This window comes from Scyliorhinus canicula, chromosome 2, assembly GCF_902713615.1.
Source record: "Scyliorhinus canicula chromosome 2, sScyCan1.1, whole genome shotgun sequence".
In the NCBI taxonomy this organism is placed as follows: domain Eukaryota; kingdom Metazoa; phylum Chordata; class Chondrichthyes; order Carcharhiniformes; family Scyliorhinidae; genus Scyliorhinus; species Scyliorhinus canicula.
The window spans coordinates 131,423,205-131,437,528 of NC_052147.1; the positions used below are offsets into that span (position 1 = coordinate 131,423,205).

At 47.6% G+C, this 14,324-nt stretch overlaps 1 protein-coding gene across 4 annotated transcripts in view; it reads left to right on the plus strand.

The window, feature by feature from the left end:
- Positions 1 to 14,324, plus strand: part of ical1 (islet cell autoantigen 1-like) — a 185,919-nt gene that overhangs the window by 114,703 nt on the left and 56,892 nt on the right. For 3 of the 4 annotated variants that reach the window (XM_038786891.1, XM_038786882.1, XM_038786898.1), the window contains exon 7: positions 3,018 to 3,143. The exons of the other annotated variant lie outside the window; for it this stretch is intronic. In XM_038786891.1, coding sequence (XP_038642819.1) covers positions 3,018 to 3,143 — 126 coding nt within the window. The remainder of the gene's footprint in view (positions 1 to 3,017; positions 3,144 to 14,324) is intronic. 4 annotated transcript variants of the gene reach the window in all.

Consider the following 14,324-nt stretch of genomic DNA (forward strand, 5'->3'; position numbering starts at 1 on the left):
CCTTTATTTTATTTTTGCTCACCCATCTTTGTGACCTGACCAGGTCGCTTGGGGTCTTGCAGTGGACCGTCACTTACTCTGGGGGTTTCCCCAACTTCTAAGTCTGTACAAAAGCCTCTTCAACTGTTTCTTCAGTTTTTCTTCTTGGCTGCACATCTCTCTGGTCAGGTTTCAGCTATTTTTAGTTTATTTTATATCTTGGGGATTCTCATAGAATCCATCGAGTCTGCACCGACCCCCCGAAAGAGCACCCTACCCAGGCCCACTCCTCCGGCCTATCCCGTAACCTGTACATCTTTGGACACTAAGGAGCAATTTGGCAAGGCTAGTCCACCTAATCTTCACATCTTTGGCCTGTTGGAAGAAACCGGAGTGCCCACACAGACATGGGGAGAATGCACATTGTTTAAATGCCACCTTTCTTACACGACAGAGCACCATGTTTTATTATGTGTGCATAATAATAATCTTTATTGTCACAAATTGGCTTACATTAGCACTGCAATGAAGTTACTGTGAAAATCATTTGGTGTCTCAATAAGGTCCTGAGACTTGTATCTTGAAACATGAACATTTTAATAATGCACAAATCCCAGTTACAGTCATATATGGTGCTGCAATGCAGATTGGTTTTTTTTTCTAGAATGTTCTGAGTCTATTCCCATGTGCTTTGATGCAAGGTGGCAGAGTGGTTAGCACTGCTTCCTCACAGCACCAGGGAATCGGGTTGAACTCTGGCTTTGGGCGACTGTGAGAAGTTTTCACATTCTTCCTGTGTCTGCATGAGGTTTCCTCCGGGTGCTCCGGTTCCCATCCACAGTCCAAAAATGTACAGGTTAGGTGGATTGCCCATGCTAAATTGCCCCTAAGTGTCCAAAGATATGCAAATTAGGTGGGGTTAAGGTGAGATAGCGTGGAGTGGGCCTAGGTAGAGTGCTCTTTCAGAGGGTCGGTGCAGACTCGATGAGCCGAATGGCCCCTGTATGCACTGTAGGAATTCTATCATGCCATGGGCAGTGCTATTCTCCAATCCTACGTTAACACTTGCTCTGCCAAGCAATTTTACATTACTGTGGCATTCAGACACATACAAGATCATACAACACGTAGCAATAATGCATGTGGCTGGGGAAGGTGGAAAGCTGAGTAGCCAGCCCAATAAGGTGATTGCCTCCTTTTGGGGTTATGTCCCTGTGCCTATCATGAGCCTGACTACCTCAACACCTTCCCACTCACCCTCTTCCTGGGTTCACAAAAATATCCCCAACCAAAACACCCAGAGTCCGGAATCTATCTTTTGTTTTTATCGGGACTCATTGCAGTGCCAGCAGTGGCCATTACTTTGTTCTGATGCTGATGGTGCTAGAGAGCTGCTGGAAAAGTAAATTGGCCGGCAGCTCTTGAGGGTGGACCTTCTGACCCTGAGGAACGGAAGTCCAGATCTTAACTCATTAAGTGTTTCCCTGGTTTATTATTGATGTGGAGCAGCCAGATTTAAAGTCGGCATGATGCTGACTGACTTTTTGATAGAGAGGGACGTTGGGTAGTGAGGAATGAGCCCTTCTGTAAAATCACCAGTTGTATCTACTGGTTCTCCTTAATCCGCCCTGTCTGTTGCATTCTCAAACAACTTGAATAATTGTCACACACAATTTCCCTTTCATAAAAACATGTTGAATCTGCTTAATTGTGTTATGATTTCCTAACTGCCCTGCTACTACTATTAATAATGGATTCCACCATTTCTCAAATTGCAGATGTTAGTTAATTGGCCTATAGTTTCCGATTTCAGTCTCCCTCCTGCATGGAATTGTGATATTTCATTGAAGTATTCCTATCGTGGGACCATTGCAGAATCCATGGAATTTTGGAAGATTACATCTGATACATCACTATCTTTGCATCCCACTTCTTTTAAGACCCTAAGATGTAGGGCATCAGGTCTAGGGGAATTGTCAGCCTTTAGTCCCGTAGTTTGCCTCATACTTTTTTCTAATGATTATTATTTAATAATAATAATCTTTATTGTCACAAGTAGGCTTATATTTACACTGCAATTAAGTTACTATGAAAAGCCCCTAGTTGCCACATTCCGGCGCCTGTTCGGGTACACAGTCGGGAAACACTTCAGCAGTCAAGAGCATTCAGCCTCTGATCTTCGGGTAAGCATTCTCCAAGGCAGCTATCAGGACGCGCGACAACGAAGAATTGCCAATCAGAAACTGATAGCCAAGTTCTGCACGCATGAGTACGGCCTCAACCGGGACCTTGGACTCATGTCTCATTACATTCACCCCCACCATCTGGCCTGGGCTTGCAAAATCCTACCAACTGTCCTGGCTTGAGACAATTCACACCTCTTTAACCTGTGATTATCCCTCTCTCCAGTCGCACCATCTGGACCTGTAAAGACTTAATTACCTGCAAAGACTCGCATTCAAAGTATCGTCTTGCATCATTGACTTTGTCTATATATGAGTTTGTGGAACCCACCTCTTCACTCACCTGATGCACGAGCTGTGCTCCGAAAGCTAATGACTCCAAACATTGGACTTTAACCTGGTGTTGTAAGACTTCTTACTGTGCCCATCCCAGTCCAATGCTGGCATCTTCACATCATTAGTGATTGGGTCAAGGAAGTGGAAACACTGCTCCCGATCACTGTACATGACCTTTGCTGTGAAACTCGGGTGTGTAGATGACGGGTGAGAAAAGGATTGGGCTCAGCTGTGATACAGTTAATGGTTGAATGTTCTGCCACTGTTCACCGACTGGTCTTGACATGATGATTGGCTGCTCTGGTGAGGGTTTTAAACACCTATAGAACAGTTCCTTCAACAAAAGTCCTGCCTTCGAGAGAGCGGAATGGAATAATTGGCAGAATCAAAACATACATGTCAATCATGTGACCGTGTGAAAACTCAGTTTGTGCTTTACAAAGAAAAGCAGAGTTTATATTATTTCTGTTAATTGAATAGGCTAAGGGCTGAACAATGTTCATGTGTGATTCAATGCAGGTCCAGGCTCAAGTGCGGAATACTAAAGTTCACTTTGACAAACTAAAGAATGATGTCTGTCAGAAAGTGGACTTACTTGGAGCCAGCCGTTGCAATCTGCTCTCCCAGTCACTTGCTGCTTACCAGGTAATGAGGGTTTGGAGCTGAACACGTCACACAACCAAGGAGCAATACATAATAACATCTGTAAACTTTGGGACTGTGCTCATTCTGCAGGGAGATAAGTGCTTTAACCCTTTCATGTCTTGTCTTTGTTGTCAATTAACAGAACAGCATCACACTACTAAAATAATTGGCATCAGTTGGCATGGTGCACAGTTGATGCTTAACTAATAAGAATTATTAATATCTGCTGAAGAGGTTTTATTTGAAGGGGGGCCTTCCATGATCCCTAAAACATTTTTGTAACTCCTTTGAGCTGTGAGGCTGCCCAGTTATTTTTATATTATTCAATTTCTGGAAGTTTGCATTACGAACAAGGTCAGTATTTATTGTCCATCCCTACACCACAGAATAGCTTGCTAGTTCGTGGCATCCTGTGGGCAGCAAGGTGGCACAGTAGTTAACTCGATGTCCTCACAGCACCAGAGGCTCGGATTCGATTTCGACTTTGAGTGCTGTCTCTGTGGAGTCTGCGTGGGTTTCCTCCAGGAGCTCCAGGTTCCTCCCACGGTCCAGAGATATGCAGATTAGGTGGTTTAGCCATTCTAAATTGGCCCTTAGTGCCATTGGGGATTGCGGGGATAGGGCGGGGCTGTGGGTCTAGGTAGGGTGCTCTTTGAGAGGTTTGGTGCAGACCCGATAGGCTGAATTGCCTCCTGCACTGTAGGGATTCTATGATTTCATATGCATAAAGTGCAGCAGGTTAGCAATGGAAAGAGTTGGGTTTCATAGGCCTTTTATGCAGAGGCAAAGGACAAGGCTGAAATATTAAATGAGTGTCTCCATCTGTACAAAGGAAGTTAAATATATGAAGGTTACACTTAGAAGAAGTTCTGGGCAGGCTAGTAATAGATAGAGAAGACATACTGAAAAGGTTAGTATTACTGGAAATTCAGTTACTTAGCCCAGCTGGAATGCCTTCTACTTTGCACAGAGAAGCATTGGTCACAATCTTTCAATCCTCATTAGATGCAGGAGTGGTACTGGAGTTTTACAAATGTTACACCACTATTCAAGAGAAGGGAGAGGGATAAACCAGGAGACTACTGGCTAATCAACTTATTATGGTAGCAAAGAAGCCATTACCAAGGACAAAATAAACTTTAATTTTGAAAGTTGTGGATTTAATGTATTTTATTCCAAACATATTCAAAAGTACAGAGACATCAATCAAGAAACATTCACCACAACCCACAGTTCGTGCAAGTTTTTTTCCCCTTTTCACCCCATGACAAACAATTCTTCAACCATGGTCATGAACAGTCCCCACCGAGAAATGGAAAGCGTAGGTAGGAATGAAGATCAATTGGGGAGTATGGAGTGAGGCACTGCGAAGGGTAAACGGGACCACCTCTTGTGCAAGGATAAGCCTGATGCAGTTTAAGGTGGTGCAGAGGGTGCATATGACTCAGGCGAGAATGAGTGAGTTCTTTCAGGGGGTATCAGATGAGTGTGAGAGCTGTGGGCGGGGGCCAGCGAATCACGCGCACATGTTTTGGGGTTGTGAAAAATTGGGAAGATTCTGGGCGGGAATGTTCGCGGTCTTAGCCAGGATAGTGGAGGAGGAGATGGACCCGGACCCTTTGGTGGCGATATTTGGGGTTTCAGAGAAGCCAGAGCTCATTGAGAGGAGGAAGGCCAATGTCATGGCCTTCACCTCCCTGATTGCACGGTGGCAAGTTTTGCTGGAGTGGCAGTCGTCATCACCACCCGGGGTAGCAGCTTGGTTGGGTGACCTGTATGACTTCCTGCAGAAGATAAAGTATGAGTTAAGGGGCTCAGCAGGGGAGTTTGAGAAAAGGTGGGGGATGCTTGTGACCGTGTTTGAGGAGCTGTTCGTCGGTGGGATGGGGGGGAGGGGGATGTCTGTACAGACTGTATAGTTGATTGTTGGGAAGAATGTTTGTTGCGGTATTTATTGGCTGAAACATGTTTGTAATAAAATATACTTTGTAAAAAATGAACAGTCCTCACTGTGCCACAAATCCCTCCGCTGAATCCCTCAATTCAAACTTGATCTTTTCTAGCCGGAGAAAGTCGTACAGGTCCCTCAACCAGGTCCCCACCCCCAGTGGCATTGTCTTTTTTTTTATAAATTTAGATTACCCAATTATTTTTTCCAATTAAGGGGCAATTTAGTGTGGCCAATCCACCTACTCTGCACATTTTTGGGTTGTGGGGGCAAAACCCACGCAGACACGGGGAGAATGTGCAAACTCCACACAGACAGTGACCCAGAGCCGGGATCGAACCTGGGACCTCAGCGCCGTGAGGCGGTTGTGCTAACCACTAGGCCACCGTGCTGCCCTCCCAGTGGCATTGTCGACCTCCATTCCAACAGAATCCTTCGCCGGGCAACAAGTGAGGCGAAGGCCACAACATTGGCCCTTCTCCCCTCCATCAGCTCCACATTTTTGATACCCCAAAAAGCACCATCATTGGATCCGGCCCAGCCTCTACCCCCATACTCTGACAGCATCCTGAACGCTCCCTCCCAGTATCTCTCCAACGTCTCACAGACCCAGAACATATGCCCGTGATTTGCTCGTTCTCGCCCACACTTCTCGCACTCGTCCGCCACCCCCTGGAAGAACCCACTCATCCTTGCCCGAGTCATATGCACCCTGTGCACCACCTTAAATTGAATCAAACTCATCCTCGCACATGAGGAGGTTGAATTCACCTTGTGTGTCGCCTCACTCCACACTCCCCATCTTACCCCACCCCCCCAGCTCCTCTTCCTCTTCCCATTCATTCTTAATCCTCATCACCTGCGTTCCCCCTGCTCCCCCAGCCACCAATATATGTCACCAATCCTACCCGCCCCCTCCACATGTGGGAGCAGCAGCCGCTCCAACAGGGTATACTCTGGCAGCTTGGGAAGCGCTCTCCATTCCTTCCACGCAAATTCCTCACTTGCATATACCTGAACTCACTTACCTTTGGCAGCTCCACCCTCTCCCACAACTCTTGCAAACCTCTTGCAAATCTTGCAAACCTCTCCTCCAGAAATAGATCACTTGCCCTCACCAGACCCACCTCTCTCCACCTCCTATACATGCCATCTGTCTACCCCGGCTTAAACCCATGGTTCCCGCACAACGGTGTCAGCACCGACATCCCCTCCATCCTAAAGTGTCTCCTCAACTGGTTCCATGCCCTAATCGTCGTCTGTACCACTAGGCTCACAGTGTACCTCCTCGGTGCCATCGGAAGCGATGCCGTCATCAGGGTCCCGAGGCTGAACCCACTACAGGACTCCTCCTCCATCCTTTTTTTAAATATAAATTTAGAGTACCCAATTCATTTTTTTTCCATTAACGGGGCAATCTAGCATGGTCAATCCACCTACCCTGCATATATTTGGGTTGTGGGGCTGAGACCCACGCAGACACAGGGAGAATGTGCAAACTCCACACGTGTCGAACCCGGGTCCTTGGCGCCATGAGGGAGCTGTGCTAACCACTGTGCCACCGTGTTGCCCAGAACTTTCATTTTTACCACCTGAACCCTCCCCGCCAATATCAGGTGTAGAGTATCTCTTCTCCTAAAGTCCCCCTTAACTTCCTCCACCAATGTTGGCAAGTTCCACTTGTGCATCGTCGACCACTCCCCTGTTACCTGAACCCCCAAATACCTGAACCTGTCCCTGGCTACCCTAAATGGCAATGTCCCAATATTGGCACCCGACCTGCCGCATTCACTGGAAACACATCACTCATCCTGCTATTCAGCTTATAGCCCAAGAAGGCCCCAAACCTCTCTAGTATGTCCATAATTCTCTCCGTACTCTCCAATGGGTCCGATATGAACAGCAGCAGGTGGCCCGTACGGCGACACCCGGTGTTCCCTACTCCGCCTCCCTATCCCCTGCCACTCTACTGACCCCCCCCAAGGGTCATCGCCAAGCGCTCTTGTTAGCGCGAACAGCAGCGGCGACAGCGGACACCCCTGCTTCATTCCTCTGTGCAACCCGAAGCTCCATGAACTTATCTCGTTTGTCCGTACACTCATCACCGGGGCCACATACAACAGACACAACCACGCCACAAACTTCGGACCAAACCCAAACCTTCCCAAAATCTCAAACCGATACCGCTACTCCACCCGATTCTATGTGTCCACAGAGACCACTATCTCCAGCACCTGCCCATTCGAGGGGGGTCATGGTCACATTTAATAACCGCCTGATGTTACTGGAAAACTGCCTGCCCTTTATAAAACTCGTTTGGTCCTCTGCAACCACCCCTGGAACGTATTCTTCTACCCTCCCCATCACTGACTTGACCAACACTTTCACATCCGTGTTTAGCAGTGAAATGGGTCGATATGACCCACACTCCAACAGGTCCTTCCCCTTCTTTGGGATTAGAGTGATCAAGATCAACGCCTTGGTCAGTGTCTCCGGTAGCTCCCCTTCTCCAGCGCCTTGCTAAACATCCCCAGCAAGTGTGCTGCCAACTCTGTCGAAAACCCCTTATAGAACTCCGCTGGGTAGCCAGTCTCGGGACCTTCCCCGACTTCATCCCTTTTATACTATCCATCACCTCTCTCTGCCCTCGCGGTTCCTCCAGTGCCTGCCTCCTCTCCTCATCCAGCCGTGGGAATTCCGGCTTATTCAAAAACCGCCCCATATCCCCTTCCTCAATACTAGGCTCTGCCCTAAATAACTTCTCGTAATGTTCCCTGAACGCCTTGTTAATCTTCCCCGGCTCCGACACTACCCCCACCTTCCCTGTCCGCAGCCTCAGAATTTCCCTGGATGCGTCCTGCCTCCATAGCTGATGGACTAGCATACGGCGCGCCTTCTCTCCATATTCATGCTGCACTCCCTTGCCCTCCATAGTTGCCCCACTGCCTTCCCCATCGTCAACCTATCAAACTGCCCCTGTAACCTCTTTCTCTTCACAGCATCTCCTTGGTGGGGGCGCTCAAATATTTCCTGTCCGTCTTGACTATCTCGTCCAACAACCGCCCATACCCCTCCCTCCTCCTTCTGTCTTTGTGTGCCTTGACAAGATAACCTCCCTCTGAACCATCGCCTTCAACGCCTCCCAAACTGTGGCCGGCAATACCTCTCCATTCTGATTCAATTCCACATAGTCTCTGATCACCGACCGCACCTCCTCTCAGAACCCCTTGTCTGCCAAAAGCCCCGATCCAACCTCCATTCTGCCTCTGCTCCTGCCTCGAATTAAGCCTGACCTCCAGCCATTGTGGCGCATGGTCTGGGATCACAATTCCCGCGTACTTTGCCCCCACCACCCCCACCAACGCTGCTCGGATCACTACAGAAAAGTTAATTCTAGAAAATACCTTGTACATGTGCGAGAAGGAGTACTCCCTCTCCCCCCAGATACCTAAACCTCCACGGATCTACCATTCCCATCCTTTTCATAAACCCTCAGCTCCTTCGCCATCCTCAACCTTCCCAGTGACTTAGGGCTCGACTTATCGACCCTCAGTTCCAGCATGCAGTTAAAATCACTCTTCATAAACAACTGGTGGGTGTCCAAGTCCGGAATCATTCCCAGCAACCCCACGTCGTCCCAATTCAACAGGTAAATGTTCACTTGTAGGGCAGTACAGTGGCACAGTGGTTAGCTTTGCTGCCTCACGGCGCAGTGGTCCCAGGTTCGATCCCGGCTCTGGGTCACTGTCCCTGTGGACTTTACACATTCTCCCCGTGTTTGCGTGGGTTTCACTCCCACAATCCAGAGATGTGCAGGGTAGGTGGATTGGTCATGCTAAATTGCCCCTTAATTGTAATAAATGAATTGGGTCCTCTAAATTTATTTTTTAAAAAGTAAATGTTCACTTGTACCAACGGCGTCCCCTCCAACTCCCCGCTCACTATCACATATCTCCTACCCAGGTCCCGCATTTCCTTAGCTCTACAAAACCTGTCCTTTTGCTCAGCAAGATAGCCATCCCTGAGACTTTGCATCAAATCCAGCCTTCAAAAGTCACCCACAGTTTTGCCTGGTACAGTACCCCATACCCGATCTGCCTTCGATGTACACCCGCTTTGGCCTTGCTGAATCCGGCGTGCCTCTTCGCCAGCTCTGTTCTTTTTTTTTTCTTTTTTTATTTTTTTTTTATAAATTTAGAGTACCCAATTATTTTTTCTAATTAAGGAGCAATTTAGCGTGGCCAATCCACCTACTCTGCACATTTTTGAGTTGTGGGGGCGAAACCCACGCAGACACGAGGAGAATGTGCAAACTCCACACAGACAGTGACCCAGAGCCGGGATCGAACCTGGGACCTCAGCGCCGTGAGGCAGCTGTGCTAACCACTAGTCCACCGTGCTGCCCTGCCAGCTCTGTTCTGATGTCTTGATAGATTCGGACCCTGTTCCCCTCCCATTCGCAGTTCTGCTTCTCCTTGGCCAATCATAGGATCTTCTCCTTCTCCACAAACTTATGAAGCCTCACAATCACCTCCCGTGGTGGCTTCCCCACTCTCGGCTTTTGCTTTAGGGACCTGTGAGCCCTGTTCACTTCCGGGGCCTTGTCCAGAACCCCCTCCACCACCAGCCCCACCAGCATCCTTGAGTCGTATGTCATGGCACGTGCCTTCCAAACCCTCAGACAAGCGAACGATACGCAGGTTCAGCCTTCTGGATCTGTTCTCCTGCTCCTCTACCTTTGCCCATAGCGACTTGCAAAGGGACCCGAGGAGCCCACCTCCACCTCCAATGCCACCCACCGATCTCTGTGATCGGACACCACCGTCTCCATATTCTGGATCTGTGACCCCTGTGCCTCCAAACTCTTCTCAACTCACTCCATCGATCCTTTCATGGGTTCTACCCTCGATGGCCTTCAACTGATACTCATCCATCTCCTTTCGCTGCTGACGGAGCTCTTCTGTAATAAACTCCATCCACTGTCCCCTCTCGGGTTTTCCAACTTAGAATCATAGAATTTACAGTGCAAAAGGACGTCATTTCGCCCATCGAGTCTGCATCAGCCCTTGAAAAGATCACGCTAACCAAGCCCACACCTCCACCCTATCCCCGTAACCCAGTAACCTCACACAATCTTTTTTTTGGTCACGAAGGGCAATTTAGCATGGCCAATCCACCTAACCCACATTTTTAGACAACCCTTCCCCCTCCGCCATCTTCCCCATTGCTCCTGCGGCACTGGTCTCCTCCTGTTCCTTGGCTAGGTCTTTTTTCTCCTTTTTCTGCTGGGTCTGGTAACCAACAGACATGCCACTCAAAGGGGGACCTCAGCTACACTTTTCTGTCAAAATTACCCCACTTTTGCTTTGGGAAAACTCAAAACAACACCTTCGAGCCAGAGCTGCCCTGTGTGCGACCACACACACCATGGCTGCCCCGGATTTGTGAAAGACAAATCATGTCTAATTAAGAGCAAAATATTGCGGATGCTGGAAATTTGAAATACTGTAAAAGCAGAAAATGAGAGAAAAAGCCAGCCTGGCAGCATCTGTGGAGAGAGAAGCAAGAGGGTTTTTTTTCTTCTTTTTAAATAAATTTAGAGTACCCAATTCATTTTTTCCCAATTAATTGGCAATTTAGTGTGGCCAATCCACCTAATCTACACATCTCGTTTTTTGGGTTGTGGGGATGAAACCCACGCAGACACGGGGAGAATGTGCAACCTCCACACGGACAGTGACCCAGAGCCGGGATCAAACCTGGGACCTCAGAACCGTGAGGCATCAGGGCTAACCCACTGCGCCACCGTGCTGCCCTGAGAGAAGCAAGAGTTAACGTTTTGAGTCCAATATGATGAATCGTTGGACTTCTTGCTCTTTTGGTAAAGTGTCGCACAGAAAACTTTTAAGAAGGTGGATGTGTATGGAATTCAGGGAAAATTGGTAGTATGAGTACAGAATTGGCTCAGTGACAGGAGGTAGAGGGATTGGTGATGAATGGTATTCAGACAAGGAAGTAGTTTGCAGTGGTGTTCTCCAAGGATCAGTTGCCCTTTAGATCATTAAAAAACTTAAATTAGACTCAGCATTATAAAGGTTGCAGGTGATATGAAACCATGATGAGGATCGTTGTAGACTTCAGGATGACAGATAGAATGATGAAGTGGGCAGAAGCATGGCAGATGGATTTCAGTGCGGAGAAGTGTGAAATTATACATTATGGGAAGACTAATATAGAAAGACCGTATACTATAAATAATAACATTTTGAAATGTGCAAATGAGCAGAGAGATCTTGGCCCTTATAGGCAAATTATTAAAGGTAGTGTGGCAAATTGATGTGGTTAAAAAAGAATGTAAGTTACTTGGTTTTATAAGTAGAAGCATAGAATACAAAAGCAAAGGGCTCACGTTAAACTTTGTAAATCACCAGCTAAGCCTTAGTGAAGTATTGCAGACGATCCTGAATGTTAAGAGGTGACCAAAATGAGATTTTCATGATGTGAGGTTTTGATCGAGTGACTAGAGAAAAATTATTCCTTCCGACAAGTGAGCCAGAGGTCATGGACTTAAAAACTTCTGCAAAAGATCTAAAGCGAAAATAAATAGGATTTTTCTTGCTCAGTTACTGGAATCCATAGAATCCCAACAGTGCAGAAGGAGGCCATTCAATCCATTGAGTTTGCACCAACCCTCCAAAAGCGCACTCTACCTGAACCCACTCCACCGCCCTATCCCAGGAGTAAGCCATCTGGCCCTCGAGCCTTCTCCACCATTCAATAATGCCCGCTCACCGTAATCCTTAATTCCTTTACTGGTCAAAAATCTATCTATCTTTGCCTTAAAATAGTCAACGAGGTACCAGATGGCCTACTCCTGCTCCTAGTTCTTATGGTCTTGCATATAAGCCTAGAACAAGCATGAAGTCAGCCTTTTCCTTTATCCCACTTCATAAATCCATCCCTCCCTACAAATTATTATAATAATAATCTTTATTGTCACAAGTAGACTTACATTAACACGGTAATGGGGATGGCACATGGCGCAGCGGTTAGCACTGGGACTGCGGCGCTGAGGACCCAGGTTCGAATCCCAGCCCTGGGTCACTGTCCGTGTGGAGTTTGTACATTCTCCCCATGCAGGTTTCACCCGCACAACCCAAAGATGTGCAGGTTTAGGTGGATTGGCCATGCTAAATTGCCCCTTAATTGAAAAAAAAAAGAATTGGGTACACTAAATTTATTTTTAAAAATTAACAAAATACTGCAATGAAGTTACTGTGAAAAGCCCCAGTCACCACACTCCAGCGCCTGTTCAGGTACACAGAGGGAGAATTCAAAATATCCAATTCACCTAATAAGCACGTCTTTTGGGACTTGTTGAGGAAACCGGAGCACCCGGCGGAAACCCACACAGACATGGGGAGAATGTGGACTCCACACAGACAGTGACCCAAGCAGGGATTCGAACCTGGGACCCTGGAGCTGTGAAGCAATAGTGCTACCCACTGTGCTACTGTGTGCCCAGGCTCTGAGGTTTGTATCCCTCCTCCCTTCTTTCCTCGATGATGCGCCATTTCCTGCTTGAATAGGAGGGGACTCAGCTTATTTGTCAACGTCACTATTGACAATCCTACTTGTTAGTACTCGAGAAGGGCTGAGGCAATTCTCCCATTTCGGCCCCACCTGTCCTGCCTACTACAGTCCATTCAGCAGTATTGCACCTCTTTCAATGTGTATCCCAGTGGCGTGTCTGAGAATTTACCTTTCAATTTGAGAGGAAGAAGCTGGAATCAGATGTAACGGTATTACAATTGAATAAAGATAACTACAAAGATATGAGGGAGGAGTTGGCCAGAGTTGATTAGAAGAGGCGCCTAGCAGGGAAGACAGTGGAACACCAATGGCAGGAGTTTTAGTGGGTTCTTCGCGAGACACAACAGACATTCATCCCAAGGAGGACACATGCTAAGGGGAGATATAGATAGAGAAATACAGCACAGAACAGGCCCTTCGGCCCACGATGTTGCGCCGAACCTTTGTCCTAGGTTAATCATAGAATTTTGGACAATTTTTCATGGCCAATCCACCCAACCTGCACATCTTTGGACTGTGGGAGGAAACCGGAGTACCCGGAGGAAACCCACGCAGTCACGGGGAGGATGAGCAGACTCCGCACAGACAGTGACCCAAGTCGAAATCGAACTTGGGACCCTGGAGCTGTGAAGCAATTGTGCTATCCACAATGCTACCGTGCTGCCCTTAAGAAGTTAACCTACACTCCATTATTCTACCCTAATCCAAGTACCTATCCAATAGCCGCTTGAAGGTCCCTAACTTTTCCGACTCAACTACTACCACAGGCAGTGCATTCCATGCCCCCACTACTCTCTGGGTAAAGAACCTACCTCTGACATCCCCTCTATATCTTCCACCATTTATCTTAAATTTATGTCCCCTTGTAATGGTGTGTTCCACCCGGGGAAAAAGTCTCTGACTGTCTATCTATTCCCCTGATCATCTTATAAACCTCTATCAAGTCGCCCCTCATCCTTCTCCGTTCTAATGAGAAAAGGCCTAGCACCCTCAACCTTTCCTCGTATGACCTACTCTCCATTCCAGGCAACATCCTGGTAAATCTCCTTTGCACCTTTTCCAAAGCTTCCACATCCTTCCTAAAATGAGGCGACCAGAACTGCACACAGTACTCCAAATGTGGCCTGACCAAGGTTTTGTACAGCTGCATCATCACCTCACGGCTCTTAAATTCAATCCCTCTGCTAATGAACGCCAGCACACCATAGGCCTTCTTCACAGCTCTATCCACTTGAGTGGCAACTTTCAAAGAACTATGAACATAGACCCCAAGATCTCTCTGCTCCTCCACATTGCCAAGAACCCCACCATTAACCCTGTATTCCGCATTCAGATTTGTCCTTCCAAAATGGACAACCTCACACTTGTCAGGGTTAAACTCCATCTGCCACTTCTCAGCCCAGCTCTGCATTCTATCTATGTCTCTTTGAAGCCGACAACAGCCCTCCTCACTATCCACAACTCCACCAATCTTCGTATCATCTGCAAATTTACTGACCCACCCTTCACCTCCCTCATCCAAGTCGTTAATGAAAATCACAAACAGCAGAGGACCCAGAACTGATCCCTGCGGTACGCCACTGATAACTGGGCTCCAGGCTGAATATTTGCCATCCACCACCACTCTCTGTCTTCTGTCG